The following is a 22,352-nucleotide window of genomic DNA, read 5'->3' as shown; positions in this document are numbered from 1 at the left end:
CAGCCCCGAGCAAGGCTGAGGCATTGCTCTGGGGGGTCTGTTTGTGCCCCACTGCCTCCTTAACTCCTGCAGACAGTGGACAGATAGGTGATTCCCACCCAGGCAGCCGAGGGCCCCAAGGAGCAAACTGTAGATCCGAAGGCCAAAGTCCTTTGGAAGAATGTATGAGAATCACTTCCAAGGTAGAGATTATGGAGACGCAGCTGACCTCCATAATTATGGAGAAAATGAATGAGTGAATGAATGAACAAGAGCTTACATTTATTGAGCATCCCTGTGCCAAGCCCTGTGCTGGCCTTTGTTTAATCTGCACCATGGCCTTGAGAGGTTGATCCATGATCATCCCCTCAGTTCAGGGAAGTGAACTAAGGCTCAGAGAGGTCCAGAGATTTATCCGGGTAACACAGCACATGAGGGCAGAGCTGGAACACCCTAGGTCAGGACCCTCTGGCAGCCAGCCCTCCATGGGGACAGTGAGATCATCTTTCACCTACACACTGCAGGACAGGCTATCACCCTATGCCCATAGCTCAGCACCTGGGACCCTGGACACCTCCCAGCAGCCTGTGTACGGAGCCAGCTGTAGCCCCCTAACACCCCTGGCAGTCCATCTGGGGAGATTTTGGTGTGTTTGTCTTCCCCTCCCCAGCCTGGAGGCTCCCCAGCCAGGGATCCTGGCTAATTCATCACTAGGCACAAAACAGCTGCTCAATAAATGTTTACTGAATGAATGATCACATGAAGAATAAACGAAGAAGGCAATGAATGAATGAGTAAGTGGCGAATCTTAACTGGCTCCTCAAGCCAGCTTTCCACTGCCCTGCACGCCCTGCGTCCCGGACATTTCCAGCACCAGGCTGCTCCTGCAGCCTCACCACCGGGCGTGACACGGGGCTCCCTGCCTTGCAGGCCGGGAGGCCTACGGCTGTGCCGGGGTGGGAAACAGTGTGCTGTATTCCTCCTGGAAGGTAAGGTCCTTGAATCTCTGCACGGCCAGGGCTGCGGTCAGGCTCTGCCAGGAGAGAGCAGGGGTGAGGCCAGTGGGGAAGAGCCAGGAAGGGCAAGGTGCCTGTGGGGAAGGTGGCTTCAGCAGGCTGGGCAGGCACCTGTCCGTCAGGTGCTTCAGACCTGCCCCTAGAAATCTTGCTGTCCAATCACCCACTACTCCTCTGTGAGCCCCGCCCCATCTCAGGGCTTACTGCTCCCAACTCCTCCCTGTAGGCTGGGCGGTCCCCACTCCTGGGGTGCCTTCTCTCACCTAAGATTCCCTGGGGTCACCTGGTTCTTCCTGCTTAGTCTTGAGAACACCAAGGGTTGGAGCAGCCAAGGAGGGCCTGAACCACAGGTCTCCCCTCTAAACTCTAGCTCCCAATATTGTATTCGGGGTGGGTATCTCTGAAAAGAATGGATATCCAGAGGCCCTCAAAAAGAGAAAGAAGTCACCCCAGGGCAGGCCCAGAAGGATGGGGGAGACAGGGCTGTCTGGCAGCCTGCATGGCCTCAAGGGTCTCCCAGGATAGCTGGACAGCCTGTAGGGGAGGGGGCTGTGGATGGGAAGGGAAAGGCCTTGGGATGGGGTGGAGCTGATGTGACCTGCGTCTCTGCAGGGGGAGGTTAGGAGAGAAGAAACCGTGGGAAAGGGGGGCCAGCCCTGCTGTCGTGCTGGTGGGCTCTCCAGACCTCAGGGCCAGCGCCTGCAAGGGGCAGTCTCTGGCCAGTCAGGCCCAGAGACATGTTTTCTCTGGCCCACGCAACATTTTTTTAAACTTGAATAAACTGGCAACACATAAAGAACAGATTTCATGTGAAAATTTAGATTTCTGGCCTTTCTGGGTTCCCATTGCTGCATGGCAACAGGAGCCAAGCAGAGGGTGCCCTCTCAGGAGGGCCTGCGGGGCCCCCGACTTTGTGACTCTGCTGGCCCAGATCCCACCCCCTCATTCTACAGACAGGAAGGCCGAGGGTGGGAAAACTAGAGGCAGCCCTGCCGGGAACCTGGTCTCCTGACGCCGAGGCCTGGCTCATCCAGCCTGAAGCCTCATCTTCCCATCCAGGCCTCTGCCTTCTCATCTGTAAAAGGGCACAATAAACCCCATCTGCAGGGGGTGGCGGGGGGGCATGACCCCAGGAAGGCTGCTTTGCACCAAAGCCAGGGTCTGGGTTGCCACTCGACTGTCCTGCTGGCAAGGGCCACAGCCTCAGGGCGGCAGGGCCGCTTCGAGAGCTGCAGGGACAAATGTGGGCTCCAGGAGGCAGAGCCAGTCCCTGGCGATGCCAGAGGCCACCAGCCCAACGGTGCAGCTGGCGGGGGAGGAGTGTGGGCTCTGTGGGCGGCTGTACTCACCCAAGTGAAGATGGAGAAAAAGGAGAAGGCGATGGCAGCCCGGGCCGCGTCCGTCCCTTCGTTCAGCGGGTTGTCCTTGGGCTTGGACACCTGCCACTGGTTGGCCAGGTAGCAGAAGCCCACGAACCAGAGGAAGGCCCAGAAGGCTGGGGGTCACCAGGGCCAGGCAGAACAGGCGCAGCACCACACGTGGGGGAGAAAGTCAGCAGGAGAAAGCGGGGAAACCGAGGAGCAGGGGGAAGTTCAAGAGCGTGTCTCCCATGCTCCCCCACCCCCAAAGGGAGAGGCACAAGGGGTGTGTGTGGGGGCGTGTCAAGAGAAGGTGCAGGAGAGGAGAGAGACCAGGCAGGTGCAGATGGGGAGAGAGGCCACGGAGGGCACGGCAGGGCCAGGCAGGGGAGAGCAGGGGCAGCGAGAGGGGAGGAGGAGGGAGAGACAGAAAGAAGAGGCGATCAACTCAGGCCACGCTGCTCCAGCCCTGCCAAACCCAGATCTCCAGCCTCACCCCTGACCTGGGCCCCACAGTCCACCCCCGAGGCCCACAGCTCTCCTGGGAGGACCCCTGCCCCGGCCCTCCTACAGGCCTCTGGAGAATTGGGGTGTGGGAAGGGGAGGACCAGACTGGGGCGAGTCTGGGCCTCGATGCCTGGTGTGCTGCAGCCTCACCACGCCCCTGAGTTTAGGGAGGGGATCTTTGAGAGCTGCAGTCTGGGGACTTTAGTAGTGGAAGCCTGTGGGTGCCTAGGGTCTCCCCAGAGAAGCCCAGAGCTGCTCAGGACATGGTGTGCATGGGCCAAGGTGGTGGGGTGTCTGGGGCCCAGCCCACCTCCCAGAGGCCCTACCAGGGACCCTGGGGCTCTATGGAAGTTTGAGGATTTTTCAGGTAGTTCTAGTTCCTTCTAGTCTAAGGGCCCCAGGCCTCACTGCCTACAGTCAGCCTGGCATCCTGAGAGCCCCACGCCTGGAAACAGGGGGGCAGCCCCGGCTCAGAGGCCAAGAGCACTGCCTAGACTGAAGCCCGTGGCTCTGCCCCTGACCTAGGCATCCGCCAGTCAGACTCCCAGGCTCAGGCAGAGTCACGTGCCTCTGCCAAAGGCCGTTTCTGAAGGGCAAAGGTCAGGTTGGCTCCCCAGTTCCAGGTCCTGGTCCTGCCAGGTCTGGCTGGGGAGGGGAACGGGGAGACTGAGGCCCTCAGGCCCTACCGTGTGCCGGGCGTCCAGTCACCCCCTGCCCAGTTCTCATGGGGCCCCACCAGGGCGGTGGTGCGGAAGAGGCCACTGAAACAGGAGCTGACTCCTCGGGCTGGCAGGTGCCCGGCCCACCTGGGCTCCCCTCCCCCCAGGAGCATGGGCTATTCTGGGGTCTCAGGCCCCGTCCTGGTGCTGTCCTCCTACTGCCAGCCTGTGACCCTGTCTGTCCCTTCACCTGCTTGCAGCTCAGTTTCCTCATCTGGAAAATGGGCAGAAGGGTGGCAGCCCCCTCCCTTGGCTGGGACAGTCCTCTGCAGACTGTGTGCAGAGGGGGTACCTGCTGGGGCGGGGCTCACCCGAGACGCCAATGTCGGACAGGACGGCCTTCTTGCGGTCCTTGACGCTGCTGATCTGCGGGAAGTACACGTCCAGGGCCAGGTAGAGCAGGCAGGTGAGGAAGGCGAGCACGCCCACGGCCACACCGTAGCTGCAGGCGTTGGGGTTGCGGTTGTAGATGCAGAACTCCTCGCCCTCTGAGGCGCTGTTGAGGTAGCCCTCATTCACGATGGAGCCGAACACCACGATGGAGAACAGCTGCAACAGGGGCGGGAGGGGGCGCCTTAGACCCAGGCAGGCCCCCAGCACGCCCTCAGCCTGCTGCCTGCCCCTCTGTGAGCCCCAAGGCCTGTGTTAAGCAGGCAATTCAGAGGGGAGGCCCAGAGGAGAGCCACTTGCTCAGGGCCACACGGCAGGTGGGGTCAATCGCTTCCTTTCTCAGCCGCAGGCACTGAGGAGCCTCTGACCACAAATGCGGCCCCACCTGCCAACCCCCGGCCAGGCCCTGAGAAGCCTTCTTGGGCCCTGACACCAGGGTATCCTAGAACTGGACTGAGCCCCCAGAACAAGGAGCCCGGGGGCTACCAAGCCCCCACCCCCCAGGCTGACTCCTCCCAATGCTGGCATGTGCCCAGCCCCATCTTGTGTGCCCCTTCCCGCTGCAGAGCCATGGGCCGGCCTGGGGTCTCAGGCCGTGTCCGGGTTCCTACCCAGGCCCAGCAAGTGGATGGAGTGATGAATGAAAACAACAGCAGTCACCATCCCGCCCAATGCAGGGCGCACTGCACGGTACCAAGGTGTTACGTGTGCTACCTCAATGACCCTCCGCGACGGGGGAGGCAGCCGGCTGAGAGGGCCCCCAGGAACCCACCTCCTGCCATTCATGCCTTTGTGCAGTCGACTGCCCCTGAGCGGCTGGACCGAGTGACTTATTTCTAACAGACAAGAGACTCTGGCTTCCATCCTGCCCCCCTGCCTGATGAAGGCTGTTGTGCTCTGAGCTGCCCCTTGGAGAGACCCACATGGCAAGGAGCTGAGGGACGTCTCCAGCCACCAGTCAGCAGGGAACTGAGCCCCTCAGTCCGACAGCCCACGGGAACTGAATCCTGCCCACAGCCGGTCAGTGGGCTTGAGAGTGGACCCGCCCTCAGCTGAGCCTTCAGAGGAGACCGCAGCCCTGGCCGGCGCTGTGACTCTGGCAGATTCCGGGCCCACAGACATTGTGAGATAACAGATGTCTGTTGTTTTAAGCCCTAAGTTTCGAGGCACTGTGCTGCGCAGCAATAGCTCACTAACGCGCTCAGCATCCCCAGCGCCCTGCAGACCAGGCAGCTGCGGCTCAGGCATGGAAGTGACACCGCGGGCTTCAGAGCCAGGGGACCTGACTCTACAAAGTTCCCGCTTTTTCGTTGTGCCTCTCCCTCCCCGTGTGAGGATGCCAAGGCCAGATCTGACGGACACACTCTCAAAGAGGCAGGGCCCCAGGTGTGGCCTGCGATGGGCTTGCGGCGGAAGCTGGAGGGGACTTTTATTGTCCATTTTCCACTTCTCTTTACTTCCCATTTTTTGTGCAATAAGAAACTATAATGTCCATATGAGCCACGCACATTTTCTTCCATAGCCCCTGCCCAGGATGGGTCGGGATTCCGTGGCAGGTATAGGAAAAAATATGAGAGCATTAAAATTATCTTTTGACGATACCTATTCTTTACATGGATTTTATAATGTACAGAATATATTAGTACAGTAGCAATATATATAAAAAACAAATAAAGCTACATTTATTATTATTATTCTTATTTTAAGAGACAGCGTATGACTATGTTGCCCAGACTGGCCCTGAACTCCTCGCCTCAAGCAATCCTCCTGCCTCAGGCTCCTGAGTTGCTGGGAGGACAGACAGGCACCACTGTGCCCAGCTAAATTTACATTTAATGGGAGGACTGACTCAAAAATTTTTCCTGAAGGCAGGGCATGATCACAAGTTTGGAGACCACTGGTTTAGGGACAGCGTGTTAAGGAGGATCCACGTGATGCGTTACCATTTGGCCATAAAAAGGAATGAAGTATTGACACACGCCACCATGTGCGTAAACCTGAAAACAAGACAAAGAAAAAACAAGGGACAGGAGCCAGACATACAAGGTAACAAATCAGGATTTCTTTTGTGCGCTATACCCACCCCAGGCAAGAGACAGAAAGCAGAGGGGAGGCTGCCAGAGGGGAGGTGGGGAGTTCTTACTTCATGGGCATGGGGTGTCTCTCTGGGGTGATGAAACGTTTTGCAGGCAGAGAGGTAGCAGCTGCACAGCACTGCGAATACACTAAACGTCACTGAATTATACACTGTGAAATGATTCCTTGTATGTTATGTGAATTTGGCTGCAATTTTTTAAAAAGAAAGGATTGTGAGGCTGTGTCCTGGTTCAGCCAGGACCTTGAGCACCTTCTGGGTGCAGGGTTCTGGTGTGGAGGAAGCAGACCCAAAGTAAAAGGTGAGATTGCTGCTCTCTGAGGAGCCAGGTGATTCCTCCTGTGAAAGTCCTGCCGATGGTGTGTTATGCTCAGAAATAGCCTTTTTGTGAGATGTTTTACCCAGATGTGTATCTCTGTTGAACTTGAAAATACAGAATCTTTCCTGTTAGATGTACCACAGACAATAGATTTTAAAATAATCTTTCACTATCTGATCTTCTGTCAATCTTCTTTTTGCTATAAATTTTATGTTTTTATACCAGTACATTTAAAATTTATAATATTTTTATTTTGCAGTTTGGCTCAATCCCCTTTTAACCAAAGGCCACAGTAATTACTGGTTCCCACTTAAAACCGTGCAGGTGGGTCAGTGGATTGGCCTAAAGAGAAGAGAGGCGGGGCACCATGGCTCATACCTGTAATCCCAGCACTTTGTGAGGCTGACGGGGGAGGACTGCTTGAGCCCAGGAGTTTGAGGCTGCAGTGAGCTGTGATCCTGCCACTGCACTCTAGCTGGGGTGACAGAATGAGACTCTGTCTCCAACAAAACAAAACAAGAAAACTGAAGCAATTGTCAAAGGGGCTCCTGAGCTCCTGACAACCCAGACAAGGTAGACTCTGGGCACTGGGAGGCAAAGGCAGGCAGGCTCTGACAGCTGGCTGCCTATGTCGTGCACTGCACAACTCCACAGACTGCACCGCTCTAGAGACTGCCAACATGCAGCCCCTTGGACCTGTGCACTATGACAAGTCCAGGGCTCCTACCAGAAAACTGCCAGGTCAGGAACCTGAGGTCTAGTCCCGGATGTCACCAGATGTTACCAAACCAGCAGAACAGAAAGCCTCTTGATTGAGAGAGACTTCAGACAATGAGGAGTCATGCAGACCTACCAGATTCTAATCAGAGGCCTGCAGCTCATGCTGTGTGGTCTCAGGCAAGTGACTTAACCTTTCTGAGCCTCAGATTGGTCCTCTGTGAAAATTAACCTCCCCTCAGGGCCTGATGGGAGAATTGCAGCAGTACCCAGAGCAGAGCAGTGCCTCACAGGAGCTTAGTGAGGGTTCATTTCCTCTCTAGAGGCCCCAGGAAGGGAGGAATTACTCTAAGAAGGCCCCTCTTGAGCAATACTTCCCCACAAACATGTGCTCCCCAGGGGCTGGAGGAGACCCCATTTTTCCAGTGGTGGAAACAGGTATGGATCCCCTTCTAAAAACAGAAGAATATTGGGCTCCCCAAGGGCAGAGGGAGGTGGGAGGGGAAACAGGCAGGCAGAAGCTCAGGCCTTGGGGACAGCAGCAGAGGAACCATTAAGACTGGGCCCTCTTGTGCGAGAGAGGTGGGGAGTCCCCGGAGAGAGGAGAGGAAAGTGCTGGAGACGATGTGTCCCCAAGACGGTGCAGAGTAAGATCAAAACACCCTCGGAGGGACAGGGCGGGGCCCCGTGTCTCCACAGCTCCAACAGACACCCGTCTTGGTCAGGCTTTCATCACAGGGCAAAGGTTTCTCGGCACCTGTCGCTGTGCCGGGAGAGGCAGCAAGTGGAGTCCGAGGAGACCCCGCTGTGGGAGCTGACCGCGGGGCGGGCAGGGGTCCGGGTCACATGCCCTGGGCTCACTGACCAACTTGGCCACTTGACCAGGGGGGTGACCTTGGGCAACGAACTTAACCTCTTGAGCCTCTGCTCCCGCATCTGCCCAGTAGGGGCAACAGCAGCATGGAAAGCACGGGTGCACTGTGAGGACTGCACAAGGCGGCGCAGGCAGGAACGCACGTGGCCTGGAGTGAGAATGCCCACACCAACCAAGCGCAATAGATCGCTAAGGCAAGGACAGTCCCTGGGGAGCCCTGCAGCAGGAGCCCCACAAAGATTTGGGGGAAGCGTGTTCAGGCAGAGGAGCAGAGAGTGCGAAGGCCAAAGGCAGGAAAAGGTTTTGGCGATGGGGTGGGAAGGAGCGTGGCTGGAACAGTCACCAGGGAACAAGGCCTGGAGGCTGTGGTGGGGTCTTGTCGGGGGTCGGGGGAGGTTGGCAGGGGGGTGACCAGGTCTGGCTCTGTGGCTCACAGCCCCCTTCTCACTGGTCCTGCCCCCTCCGATCTGCCCCCACCCTGCAGTGGCTCCCACTGCCACCCCCGCCCACCTGTCCTGGGGCCTCACCTCTGTCCATTTCCCCCACTTTGCATGCCCGGCCTCTTTTGATGGTTTCCTCCCTGAAAGACTGTTCCTACCCCGCGATCCGTGTGAGCTATAGCTAGCTCTGCCGTGTATGTCTGGTGGAGCGGAGGGCGTGAGCTGCCAGGAGGACCCTCTGCTTGGCAGCCAGAGAACTGGGGCTTGCGTCAGCCGTTCGCTCATTCGACATTCCTGAGCACCTCGTAGGTGGCAGCCCTGTGCGGAGGCCGAGGGCACAGCTGGGAACAAGACAAGTCAGGACCCTATTCTCACCGAGGGAGACAGATGTGTACACAATCCCGACAGGTGTCACGAAGAAGCATAAAGCGGCACAAGAGGAGACAGGCACGGTGGCCAGGGAGCCTCTGATGCAGTGACCTTGGAGCAGAAGCCGACCAAAGTGAGGGACCCGTGCCCTGCAGATACCTGAGAGACGACGCTCCAGGAAGGGGCAGCCCTGAGTGCAAAGGCCCTGGGGTGGCTCCAGGAAGGGGCAGCCCTGAGTGCAAAGGCCCTGGGGTGCAGGCGGGCTCGGCGTGTGGGGTGCAGCACGGAGGCCAGCGCGGCTGGAGCAGAGTGAGTGAGGGAGACGCGGCAGGGGTGAGGGCACCAAGGTAGGCAGAGGCTGGCCCCAGGGCCATGAGGGTCATGGGGCGCTCAGGAGCTGCTGCGGGCTTTCGGGCAGCCGTGTGACTTGACATGACTCAGGCTTGAGAAGAACCACCGGCTGCCACAGAGAGAAAAGCCCGCAGGGACGAAGGTGAAGGTAGAATCCCAGCCAGGAGCTACCGCAGCACCCAGGTGGGGACGGGCCAAGCGGTGGGGGTGGGGCGCTGAATATACAATGAAGGTAGAGCCACCAGAATCTGTGGACAGACCAGCCTCGGAGTGAGGAGAGCAAAGAGCAGGTGCTGGAGGCAGTCGGTGGGTTCCGGGCTTGCGGATAACGGGCAGCAGAGCCACGCCCCTGAAGATGCCACAGCCCTGCAGGCCCGCTGGTCTACAGACAGGGAAACTGAGGCACAGGGAAGGGAAGAAACATCACCAAGGACACACTGCTGGTCCCTTGCAGTCTCCTGAACCCCCTGCAGGACTCTCTCTGCTCATCTCTGCGCCAACAGTTTACCTTCTCCATTTAGCTGCTGTCTCCCACCCCGAGGGGGGAGACCCAAGAACAGGATGTGGGCCTCAGGTTCCTGGTCCTCACACCTGGCAGATTGCAGGAGGAGGAAGGGGCTCACTCAGGGGCTGCTCTGTGCACTGAAATAGACGCCCTCCACGCCACTAGGCTGCTATTCTCATTCCCATTTTAGAGCCCCATTTGGGGACCTGCCCAGGTCACACAGCTGGTCGGGGTGGAGTTGAGATGTGAACCTGAGTCTCTCTGGATCCAAAGCTGGTGCCCAGTGCCAGGCAGCCTCCCTGGGTGCCTTGCTAAGGCCAGATCCGCAGGGACAGCAAGGAGCACACAGAGCAGCCGCAAGCAGCCACTGGAGAATTGGAAATTAAACCGGAATGAAATTCTACACTGGCCAGAGCAGCCGGGGCACTGGGGGAAATTCATCTAACAAGTGGATCTGCCACGGGGAAGGCAGACAGGTCTGCAGAGGATGGAGGTGACGGCCAGGGGAGGACCTAGGGAGGCGGCTGGCCACAGGCAGGCATGGGAAAAACAAGCTTCCCTGGAGCTAAAGAAAACGCTAAAAAAAGGCACCAAGGTAATCCGGCCAAGCCTCTTTGCTGTTTTCCACCCTCTTTAGAATCCAATCCTGGGTCTTTTTAAAAACAGATTCCAGATGGTGCTTGGTGCAGATCTATGTCAAACTCAGAAAAACAATTCTGAAGGAATCTCACAATCTTGGAGTTTCAGGATCTGGGGCTAGGAGATTCAGAGACACTCAGAAAGAGAGACCCAGCAGCACCAAGACCTCTGTGACCACCCTGGCCTCAGCTGTCCCCCTCCCCCTGCCCTATTCAGCCACCCCAGGGGGCTGTTTGATATTAAATAATTCTGCACCTGCTGTTCCCAGCTCCCTCTTTCACATAGGAGTGAACCCCTCCTCCTCACCCCCCAGAGCCTGCAGGGGTGTGGCTACTCCCAAACACCTTCAGACACACCCACCTGCCCAGTCCTCTCCCCGACGGGACCCTCACACACTCCTGGGTCTTATTTATGGGTCTGTCTCTGCCTGGAGCCCCTGGGCCAGCCCAAAGGCGATGGTAAGCACCTGACAAAAATCATCTCATTTAACCCTCCCCAAAACCCTTGCAGGAAAAAATAAACCCAAAACGTCCTCACAAAGCAGTCTTCCTTAGACCAGGTCACAGAGGGAAGCTGAGGCTCACAGGGACCTGGCCTCTAGCTGGCCCGCAGCAGGTAAGCAGGGACACCGGCGCCCCCACCCTCAGGCCTGCCCCCTCCAGCACCTCTATGTCCAGCTGCCTCCCCATGAAGCAGCAAATTCCAGAATCCCGAACTCTAGCATCAGCATGAGACCAAGGAGGGATGCCTGCTTGTCCCCAGCCCTGGGTCCCACCTGCAGCACAGGAGGGGTCAGGCAGCCTTTACTTGAGGGACCAGATGGCGTCTCCACTCGGCAGACAGGCCGGCAGGGTGTGCCTGGGTGTTGGCTAATCAGGGCTCTGGGGAGAGCTGTACCCAGCCAGTGTGGGGGTGGCTGAGGTCACTGCTGTGCCACTAGGAACCTCCCAATGGCCTGGCTTTAAACATCTTTAAACAAATACTGGGCTCCCCCAGACGAGCTGCAGAGAGATGACATCTGGAGCCCGCAGCGCCTGTCCCTCCAGCTCCAAATGGCGCCGTCCACCTCGCCCTGTGCAGGAACATCTGCTCCCTAGCTGGGCGTCTGGGAGGAGCCCTGGGCCTGCCCTGCAAAAGCAGCAGGCAGCCAGTCACTGGCCACCTCTAGCCCCTCTCTGGCCCCTCCAGGCAGTCCCCAGGCAGCAGCCAAGGGGTCCCACCAGCCCCAAACCTCCCCAGTCCCTCCCAGGGCTGAGGATGAAGTCCATCACCCTCAGACAGCACCGAGGCCCCTCTCTTTGGACCACTGGTCTCGCCTCCAGTGACCCCCAGGCTCTCAGCCTGCCAAGGGACCTCAAGCCACCCCTCAGCTGTGCACTGGCTCCCACCCAGCTCAGGCCCTGGTCCTGGGCTCACCCCAGAACCCCATCCAGCCCAACGGTCTGGCCTGTTGCTTCAACCTCCCCTAGAAAACTCTCAGGTTACTCCGAGTCCCCACCCTGGTGCAGACCCCGTTGCCTCTCTGCAGGCAATGGCAGCAGCCTCTGTGTGTCCCCTCACGGCAGCCAGACGATCCCTTTAAACCCGAGTCAGGCATATCACCCCCTGCTCTAAACCCCTGGATGCCTGGATGCCTGCCCCTGCTCCCACAGTGAAGTCCTGCTCCTCACCACACCCTTGGAGTCCTGTCTTCCTCTGCAACTCTTTTCCTCCCACTCTCCTATCTCGCCCTCCCAAGCTTGTTCCTGCCGCAGGGCCTTTGCACTTGGCTGTTCCCTCTGCCAGAGATGTCTAAATTTCCCTAGATCTTCCCACAGCTGGCTCCTTCTCAACATTCAAGCCTCAAGGCAAAAAGACACCTCCTCAGAGAAGCCCTCCTCCGTTCCAGATGCCCAGATCTATGGTACTCTCCAATACCCCAATTCATTTTCTTGAAACATTGTCATAGAACTTCTTTCCTATTCACTGGTTCAGTTCTTGGGTGTATGTCTCTCCCCCAGCCCCAGAGGGAGGGTCAGGAAAGGCTTCGAGGGGTGCGAACAGCAAGCTGGACAGACAGGGAGTCACAGGCAGCACAGGAGTCGGGAGAAAGTATTCCCTCCTCAGCATCCCTGGCTTGTGCCTCTACTTGCACACCCCTGACCACAGGGCGCTCACTCCCTAACAAGGGGGCAGCCGAGTCCTCTCCACATGAGCTGAACCCTGCCTGCCAGCATCCCTGTCGGCCCTCAGTGCTGCCTCCTGGGCCCTGGGGACAAAGGAGCAGTCATGCTTTGAGAGATGAGTCAGGCTGCCAAGGGCCCCCCTTAACAGGAGTGGGGCCTTGCCTCCCCCCAGGGTCATGTGAGGAAAACGGCCGAAGCCAGCGCACAGACGCGTGATGGCCCCTCGGCTTCCTGAAGAGCCTCACTCAGAGCAGGCAAGGAGGGTGGGTGGGGCTTGCAGGCTCCCCCCCTTCCCTGCCCCCCCCACCCCATCCTGCAGCCTTGGAAGTGACCTGCTGGGGATTAAGCCGTAATCTTCCCGCAAGCTGTCCCTGCGCACTCGCAGCTGTGGGGGTAGCGGGTGGGTTCTGCCGGGCAGGACCTGGGCGAACCGACCCGGCCTCCCCGAGGTGCTGAGATCTCTCGAGCGCCCAGGTGGTCTCTCCGCATAACCTCCAGGGGCCCTGGAACCTCATTAGGGAGGGAGAGACTGAGCCCCGGAGAGGGCTTGCTTGACTGGCCCAGGGCCTCACGCTCAGTGGTGGAAGTATCTGGACTGCCACCAGTAACCTCCTACGCCCCAGGTCCCTTTTCACCCCAGGTCCTGCTACCTCTGCTCTTTCATAGGCGGGGTGGGGCAACATCACCACCTGGAAAAGGGTTGCAAACACCAAACTCTGCAGGAGCCCTTCATAGCCTGGACCTCACTTGCACCCCCAAAATCCCCGTGAGGTAGGCATTGCTGGGCCCATTTTATAGATGGGGCAACTGAGGCTCTGGGAGGTCCCTCAGCTGGTGAGAAGAGTGGGTTAACCACCCAGTGCTTTCTGCTCTTCCTCACCCCAGTGCCTGCCTCTGCCCCACCTGCCCCTACACGCCTGACGTTTTCAGTTTCTCTCCCTCTGTGGAAATTCCAGGTCTTCAGGGAAATAATCCAGTCTCAGGCCCTGCCTCACCCCATAGAGGAGAAAAAAGACAAAAGGGGAAAAGCCCCTGCTCTGAGAATTCTTATAGCTACCCACTAAGAGAACAGGGAAGCAGGGAAGAGAATGAAGGCTTGGAGGGGAGTCTGGGAAGGCTTCATGAGGGAGGTGATACTGGAGTTAGGCCCTGAAGACTAAGAGAAAGGAATGAAGAGGACGGTGGGAGCAGAAGGAAAGATCGGTGCAACTCCCCCCTCACTCAGCCCTTAAGAGATGCCAGGAACCGTCCTTGCCCTGGGATATGACAAACTAGTCCCTGCCTTCAAGCTTGAGGCTGGCAGGGGCGGCAGCCTCATCACAGCTCTGCCAGGCCTCCGGCCTTTGCCCATGCTGTTCCTTCTGCCTGGAACTCCTTCCCCCTTCCTGCCTGGCTGGCTCCAGCCCTCTCATCTCAACACTCTTGTCGCCTCCCTGTCCCAGAGCCCGAGTGAGTGTTCTCGGGGTCTGCACTCACCTCCGTATTTTAACTGGCTTCTCGGCCACATTTCCTTCTACCAAACTGTGAGCCTTGCGGAAGACCAGGCCCCGCATCCAGCACACACGCAAGATGTATGTATGCATATTAAACAGGAGATGGACAGGGGGTCCACGTCTGTGGCTGTCTGGATTCAAGGGGAGCACGTACAAACCTCGCACTGCCTGCCAGATGCCACTGAGATCCATTCATAGCAACCGGCCACAGGATTTGGCTACATGAAAGTCAGGGTGATCTTGAAAAGATGAAGGGGGGAGGGGAAGCCTGCCGGGGGCGCACATGGGAGAAACCCCGGACACGGTGACAAGCAGCCACTCTCTTGGCAAAGGAGCGTCCTTCTAAGATGGGGCACTAACGCACACTTGCAAGCCGCCGGGAAAGAGACAGGGGCAGAGCCAGTCCACGGACCTGTGCCCTTGAGTAGGTGAAGGAGACAGGCTCTAGCAGCCATGGCCAGGCTGGCCTGGGCCACCAGAACTGGGGGGTCGGCTCAGGACTGGGCTTGCCCAGAGCTGTGCCGGGTGAGTGCAACGCACAGCAGAAGGGCTGGAGCCGAGCACGTGGCCACTGGAATCCAAGCTGGAGGGGCACAGGGACAGGGGTGGGGGCCGGTGCACAGGGGAGGGCCAGGGGCTCAGAGGCCCCAGGCCCAAGGATAACTGGGATCAGGTGGAAAGGCAGGAGGGGCGGGGAGAGCCAGACACCTGGAAGGAGGACCAGGGAGTGCGGTGGCCCAGCCAGGCCTAGAGTTTGGCTGGTGACAGCAGCTGAGGGTGGTGATGATGAGACTGTGGGGGGAGGGGAGGCCAGGGCAGCAACACTGCAATGACCAGGACTAAAGGCAGGAGTGGTACTGGAGAGAGCAGATGCCACGCCACGGGTGGGGACCTCTGAGAAACAGGCGAAGTGACCTGGAGCTGGCTTAGCACGAAGGAGAGTGGGCGACCTAGGCCTGGTGTGACATTCCAAGCTGGGGGAGACCGGACTGGAAGTGGCCTCAGGAGCCAGGGGGACCCTGCCCTACCTGCCGCCCAGCAGAGGGAGGTTTGAGGGTAAAAACGGCCCCCACCGAGTGGGCTGTGGGAAGCACGGTCCAGGGGAGGTTGTGTTACAGTGCAATTTATAAAAGGTGTGAGGGCATTTCTGAGGAGGGTGAGGACTTGGGGACACATGCCATGTCCTCCTGCCCCCTGGACTGTGAGGTACTTGAGGCTCAGCTTGTTGGGGTTCCTACGTGATTACAGCCCGAATCACATAGCTTGGGGCTGTCCCAGCCAAATAGCCTCCCCTTGCCCCAAAGACCCCTTCACCTGGCACCTGCCTCCCCCGCAGAGGGGAGCTGAGCAAAACTCCATCCCTGGAAGGGGGGGTTTGCCCAGAAACACAGGGCACGCACGGCCGCCCTGCCAGGCCCCAGCTGACACTCTGCGCACACGCGCGCGTACCTGGGGTCCAGCCCCCTGCTGCAGGCCCCCCAGAGCATGGCGGCTAGTTTTTTTTTTGAGACAGAGTCTCACTCTGTTGCCCGGGTTACAGTGCTGTGGCGTCAGCCTCGCTCACAGCAACCTCAAACTCCTGGGCTCAAGCAATCCTCCTGCCTCAGCCTCCCGAGTAGCTGGGACTACAGGCATGTGCCACCATGCCCGGCTAATTTTTCTATATATATATATATTTTTTTTAGCTGTCCATATAATTTCTTTCTATTTTTAGAAGAGAGGGGGTCTCGCTCTTGCTCAGGCTGGTCTCAGAACTCCTGAGCTAAAACGATCCGCCTGCCTCGGCCTCCCAGAGTGCTAGGATTACAGGCGTGAGCCACCGTCCCTGGCCAGGGGGCTAGTTCTTGATATCACTTCTTTAAAGACCAACAATCCAAAAGTTCCAGCCTAGAGTCCACTAGGAGCAAGAGTGGGGTTCTTCAAGGCGGGAAGGTTGGGAACCACCAGTGCAATCCAACTATCCTTTTCCCATCTGATAGATTGGGAAACTGAGGCCAGGAGAGCACCGGCATCTGCTCACACCAGAGTCGCCAGCCAGAGTCTGACAGTGCAGAACACAGCCTCAGGTCTCGGGCCCAAGGCACCTCCCAGTGCCTGCTCCGCCTCCCCTCCCACTGGACAGCTGGTTCTTCCGGTCTGAGTGCCAAGTGTGGCTCTCTCCAACTGCCCTGCCATCTGCCTCTCCCCTTCATCCCTCCCTCCTCTTCCTGGCTTTTCTTCCTCTTCTCCCTCCCTCCCCAGCCTCTGTTTTCCCTTCCCCAGGCCCAGCCCTGCCTCAGGGCTTTGCACATGCTGGTCATGTGGGACTCCCAGGAGGCTGGGGACTCCCTGGAGCAGGGGCCATGGACTCGGATCCCAGTGACCCCAGTTAACCTCTCTGGGCCTCAGCTTCTCATCTGAGGTGGGGATAACAAAACCCAGCATGACAGATGTATGACAGGCCTTTTAAACTGGCATTTGCACACCCTCCCAGGCCTCCCCAAACCCAGGCCCTCCAATCCCACATTACAGGTGAGGAAACTGAGGCTTAGAGAGGCGGAGATTTTCCAAGGTCCCGCCCGGTGGTCCTGCTCTTGACACCAAGCCCCAGGCTCTCCTAGGCTCCCCAATCCCCTGAGCTGCCCCTGTACCTGAGGAAGTGTCCAAGACATGTGGCAGAAGTCAATCGTCTCCTACAGGTCTCCTTGCTGACCCAAGAGACGGCCACGGGCAGGTGAAGAGGAAGGAAAATTCCAAGGCGGTCAGCCTAGATGCCAACCCAGGGCCATGGACCCACCTCCAGTTTAAGGGACAGGGCCACGCGGGTGCCGGGAGAGGATAGGCTGGATGTGACTGCAGATTTCCGGCCAGGACACCTGCCGGCAAAGCCCTCTCCGAGACCAAGCCTCTACACGAGCTTCTGCAACACACCTCTTTCCTGCTCCAGATTCCTCTCCAGCTTCCCACTGCCCTCAGACGAGGGCCAGCTGTGAGTCTGTCATCCAAGGCCTCTCCTGGGTCACCCCTCTGGATTCCCTCCTAGTAGAGTCCGGAGCCTCCTGGACGGTGCCTGCCGACTCCACCCAGTTCTCACTGGACCAGGAGTGCCGGGGACTTGGTATTTACGGAATGAATGAATGAACATCAGAACCTGCCAGAGGCTGTCTCCGCCCTGGACCCCCTGCCCCCGCCACAGCAGCTCCAGAATTTTTACATAGAATGGCGGGGGCACAGCAAACAGGCTGAGAGGTTCTCATCTTGATTGAAGCTGCTTTATTAACAAAACAAGTTCAGCTTTTTTACCCAGTGTTCACTTGGGATGACTGGGGGGAGGTGATAAAAATGGGGCTGGAAAGATGCACCTGCAAGCCACCCTTAGTGACACTGTGACCCAGGCAGGGAAGCCACAGCAGTGCATGGCGGGTGCGGCCCTGTAGATCGGGTTCAAACACAGCTCTACAGTCCCAGGCCTTGAGCTAGTGTGAGTCACTTCTCCTGGCTGAGCCTTAACTCTGTGGTCTATAAAGTGGGGAGAAAGATAGCACCCTACTTACAGAACCATGGGGTGTAACAGCCAAAGCCCTTAAAAGATTATCCCTGAAAATGGCAAAATTTCAAATGTTTTATCATTTTATTTTGCCAAAACAGAGCATTAAAAAAAAAAAAAAAACCTCTCTCTTCTATCAGCACTGATATTCTCTCCCCATAAGTCATTTCAGCCCCACAAAAAAGAACAAAAATTCCAAATAAAAGGTGGTCTTTTATACCAAATCAATTTAGCTCCTGGCTGTAACTCCTTTTTGCCCATCTGCTGGAGAACAAAGAAATGAGTCACTGACAGGCTGTAGTCACGGAGCGATCGATCGGGCACCTCTGACCTAAGCCAGCCTCCTCGTGCAGAGGGCGAGACGGCGGCACAGAGGCTCGGGAGGGGACACTTGCTGAAGGTCACAGCTGTGGCCTGGGGGAGCCAGGAGTGGCAGCCAATCTTCTGTCCCCTCAGCCAGCACTGCCCCATTTCCCACGAATCCTGAGTCAGAGGCAGCGGCTCTGAGCTTGCCCTGGACAATGTCCCAACTCAGCCGTCCCCTACTCAGCCCAGGGCAGAGAGGGTCAGGTCTGGTCTGGCCCAACCCAGGGATGGGGGTGCAGGGAGTGATGACACCAGGGGCTGAGAAAGCCTTAGTCAAGAGACAAGCTATGCTGGGCATGGTGGCTCATGCCAATAGTCCTAGCTACTCAGGAGGCTGAGGCAGGAGGATGGGTTGAGGCCAGGAGGTGGAGACCAGCCTGGGCAACATGGCAAGAGCCCATCTCTTAGAAAAAAAAAAAAGAACAACAAGCCAGGTCCTGGAGGTCCTGCTTCTGCCCAGCCAGGCCTGGGGACTCAGGGGACTCAGGTTCCAGGGTGGGTCCAGGTTTGGTGAGGCCATGAAGCTAACACAGTTTGTGGGTGCTCTTTTGGAAAAAACTACAGAAAACAATCTTTCTTTCACAAATTTTACAAAATCAGAAGTCCATGAGCACACACTGGTAGGCCCCTCCAGGGCTGTGGCAGGGGTCTGGGTGGTGCGGGAGGAGTCCTGGATACTGGGAGCCGTCAGCCCAGTTTGTCTGGGACTGAGGGGCTCCTGGGATCTGGGACTTTCAGTGCTAAAGGCAGGAAAGTCCTGGCAAACCAGGACAAATTGGTCACCCTAGCCCAGGATCTCAGGCTTCACCTGCCGCAGGGTGAAGCCTGCCACCTGCCAGACGCTGTGGTGTGCAGAGCAGCGCGAGGGCCAAGAGCAGGTGCCGGCTGCATCCATCAGCTGGGTGTTGAAATGGCTCGGTGCACCACATGGTTTTCAAAAAAATCCGAAGAGACACAGCACCTTGTTGACTGTAGCCCTCCCTAAGTGGTGATGTCATGTGATCGTTCCCCCTAAACTTTTTCTATTTTGGTAAAATGCACCGAACATAAGTCATCGTGACCGTTTCTAAGTGCACAGTTCAGTGGTATTTAAGTACATTCATATTGTTGTGCAACCATCACGTGTGATTTTTATATTTTCCAATAACTGGCAGGTATTATTTTAATGATCAGAAAAAAAACTACTTTTTAAAGGTGTCAATCGGCCCGTATGGGATGCTTCTGCTCAGACAAAAGTAGTGAGCGCCTTGTGTCGTGTGTGAGCAGGGCTGGGGGGTCATGGAGGGATCTGGCACTGGAGGGGGCTTGGCCCAGGCAAGCTCTGTGTCCTTTCCAATCCTGACATTCCAGCATTCCACACTCTTCCCTGCCCAGGGAGAAGCACTGTACTTTGGAGACAGGAAGACTTGGGTTCGAGTGTTCATCTGCCACTGATACGCTCGGGAACCTTGGGCCAGGCACTTGGCCTCACTGAGCCTTGGCTTCCTGATGTGCTAGGAGAACTGGCTGGGCAACTCCTGGCACACAGTAGGTGCTCAATCAGAGTTGCTTTTCCTTCCTCCTACTTTCCACACCCTCTCACCTGCTGTATACATGTGTAAACGCTCCTCATGCCTCCTGGCCTAAATGGATATCACCTTCTCTACGAAACTTTTGATTCCACAGCAGGGAGACCCCTCTCCTGGCTCTCCCACCTCTGCCTGAGGGCACCTGGCTCACTCCCCAGTGGGACTGGGCTCCCCGAGCTCGAGGGCTGTGTCTGAGTCATGCCATCTTCCCTCCGGGCCCGCAGACTCAATAGAGCTTTGCTAAATGAAGCCATCACAGGCAGAGATGACCCAAGCAGACAAATGCCCACGGCCCCTCAGAGCCAGTGGCTTCCCCCTTGAGCCAGAGGCCCAGGGTCTGGCAGAAGAGAGCAATGCACACAGCAGGCCCACCTGAGCTGGCAGGTGCCCTCCAGGGCTCCCGCCTTTGCCAAGGGCCTATCAGGGCCTCTGTCGGGGCTGGAGACTGACTTGGATGAATGAATTCAGTGCCACAAACCCTCATGGATGTGCCAGAGTGCCAGGCCCTGTGAAGGCATTGGGACACTAACAGACCCTGGCTTCCCTGCCCTCAAAGAGCTCCCCGTCTGCCAGACATATGAGAAGAAAGGGGTTTAAACATGGTCACCCTTTCTGTGGCTCCAGGAGGAGGTTTCAATGTTTCTTGACAAAGGAAGTAGCTCTCTTTCTCCCTGGCTGGCTATCCTACCCACCAGACCCCAATAGAGCCCTGAAAACCTAGGAAAGGGGGGAGCTTGAGCACCTGGAGATCTCAGCTAGCCTCAGGTGTAGCCCCCTGGGGTCCCCGAAAGTGCTCCTGCCCAGCAGCCCCCATCCAGGCCCTTTTGGTCTGGGTGGTGGCCAGCCGACTCCAGGGAGCCCCAGCAGACCTTCTGCCCCTGAGGCACTGCCCAGGCCACAGGAACCCCTCCTTCTGTGCTCACTGGCTCTGTCCCAACCCTACCAAGTCTGAACAAGAAGCCCGCTCAGCCCTCTGCACAGCCCCCCACCATGGGAGGCCCAGGACAGGCCTCTCTGCTTTTCACTACAGGAGGGGGTCCTCCTTCTCCAAGACATCCCTATAGGCACCCAGGTATATGTTGGGGGTGAGGGTGTTGCAGATTCATGAAATGTCAGAGCCGAAGGTGGCCTCAAGGAGGCTCCTCTCGCCCTCTCTATAAATCGGGAAACTAAGGCATGAGGGAGGAGGTGACATTCTCCACCTCGAAACTGAATTCCTCATTTCCCGTGACCATTTCTTGGGTGGTTCCCAGCCCAAGGTCACGCGGAGAAGGAGAGGCGGTTCCCGGGTGGAAGCCAGGTATGCAGCTCCCGATTCCTCGCTCCACACAGTCCGGGCAAGGCAATAAATGCCCAGTTCCCTGCCCTCTCCTCCTCGAACGTCCATGGCAGGAGCGGCGTGCACTCCAGCGAGATAACCCACGCCCTGATCCACCCCCAAAAAGGCCACCTGAAACCCGGGCTCCATCCCCACGGTCCCCAGTCCCGCCCGGGCGGCCGCGCTACCAGAGCCTCTAGCTGCATAGCCGCTGCCGGGAGGTCACAGCGATGGGGTGGAGAGGGGGTCGCACAAATGGGGGGCCCCGGAAAACCAGGGATCCGGGAGCGGGGCCCCCCGCAAGCGCTAGGACCCCGCCCGGGGCCCGAGAAGGAGGAGCACAGGGTGCCTGCACCGCCGACAGGGCAGCTCGCAGCTCGATGCCGCGCCCCTGCCAGAGGCCCGGTGGGGGGTCAGGGTCGGTCCGGGCGCGCCGCCCTTGCCTACACCCCACCCCCCGCCTGGCCCGGTCACCTGGCCCGTCCTTACCCAAGACACGACGCGCAGGATGGTGTGCGGCTGCCGGACCAGGGTGTAGGGGTCGAAGGCGCCCCCGGCTTTGCCCGCTCCGTACGCACCCCCTTCCATCGTGGCTGCACCCGCGCGGTGCCCCCCGCTCGGCGCGCGCCGCCGGCCGGTGCGCGTGCGCGGCGCCCCCGCCCCCTCCCCTGCGCGCGGCCGGCGCGGCCCAGGAGTCCCGCGAGGGGGCGTCGTGCGCGGCGGGCGCAGCTCGCGGGGCACGGGCTGGGGGCTGGGCGGAGCGCGCCCTCGTTCGCGGGGGCGCGCTTGTCGCTAGCGCGGTGACCTCTTTGCACAGTGAAGGCGGAGGGGGTGTGTGCGCTGCAAGTGCGGGACGTGTCCCCGGCTCCCGGCGGCCGCCCTCCCTGCCCCGCGCCACGGCCCCTTCGAGCGTCGCCGCCTGTTTCCTGTCGATCTGTCGCCCCGTCGCCCCAAATACAGTGAGAGGGCAGGAGCCGCGTTCGTCCTCCTCAGAGGGTGCTTGGCACACAGTAGGTGCCGCACGAGAGGTGTCGAACGAATGAATGAACAACCCTCTCTCAGGGCCCTCCTAAGCAACCCCCATCTCCCAGGACCACCTTTCCACCTGGCTCTTACGATGACGTCATGTGCGTCCCTGGGTCTGCGCACCCCTCCCCCGCAGCCTGGAGGGCCCTGGCACCGCGGCGGAGGCTGAAGAAGGGCAGTAAATTCTTTGTACGACTTCCTCTCCCCGACCTCCCACCCAGCAATGGCCCCTTTCCTTAATCTAGTAATTAATTATGTAATTACTTGTTCATCGTCTCCTTTGTAAGTTTGTCTATCTTATTCACTGTTGAACACACAGGTAGGTGCTCAGTAAATATCCAAGGGCCTGAACACACAGTAGGTGCTCAATAAATGGACCCCAGTCCCCATCACCCTATCACAGCTTGGGCTAGAGCTCCAGGTATGCGGCTGCACAGTGGAGACTTGAGGCTGAATGGAGGAGTGCTCGCTGCGGGGGCAAGAGCCACCTTCCAGGGCTGGCTCCGAGGCGGATCTGTAGTCCTCATGGCCTCTCTCTATGCCTCGGGTTTCCTTCATCGGTTCCACGAGCAGGTTGGACAAGGACATCTGCAGAGGCTGTTGCCTCCCTGG

The 22,352-nt window shown here is 58.3% G+C and overlaps 1 protein-coding gene across 1 annotated transcript; it reads right to left on the bottom strand.

Moving 5' to 3' along the window:
• Window positions 1-240: 240 nt before the first annotated feature.
• On the bottom strand, window positions 241-21,328 carry SYNGR1 (synaptogyrin 1). Its single transcript, XM_069490055.1, has 4 exons — window positions 21,204-21,328; window positions 3,891-4,128; window positions 2,345-2,490; window positions 241-1,012 (listed from the first exon to the last, which is right to left on the bottom strand). Exons 1-4 carry the CDS (start codon window positions 21,300-21,302, stop codon window positions 920-922), a joined length of 576 nt encoding a protein of 191 aa, XP_069346156.1. The 5' UTR covers window positions 21,303-21,328; the 3' UTR covers window positions 241-919.
• Between the last annotated feature and the right edge of the window lie 1,024 nt (window positions 21,329-22,352).

This window comes from Eulemur rufifrons, chromosome 16 (assembly GCF_041146395.1).
Source record: "Eulemur rufifrons isolate Redbay chromosome 16, OSU_ERuf_1, whole genome shotgun sequence".
In the NCBI taxonomy this organism is placed as follows: Eukaryota; Metazoa; Chordata; class Mammalia; order Primates; family Lemuridae; genus Eulemur; species Eulemur rufifrons.
The sequence above is the reverse complement of the archived record's forward strand: the minus strand, read 5'-3'. Positions and strand labels throughout refer to the sequence as shown.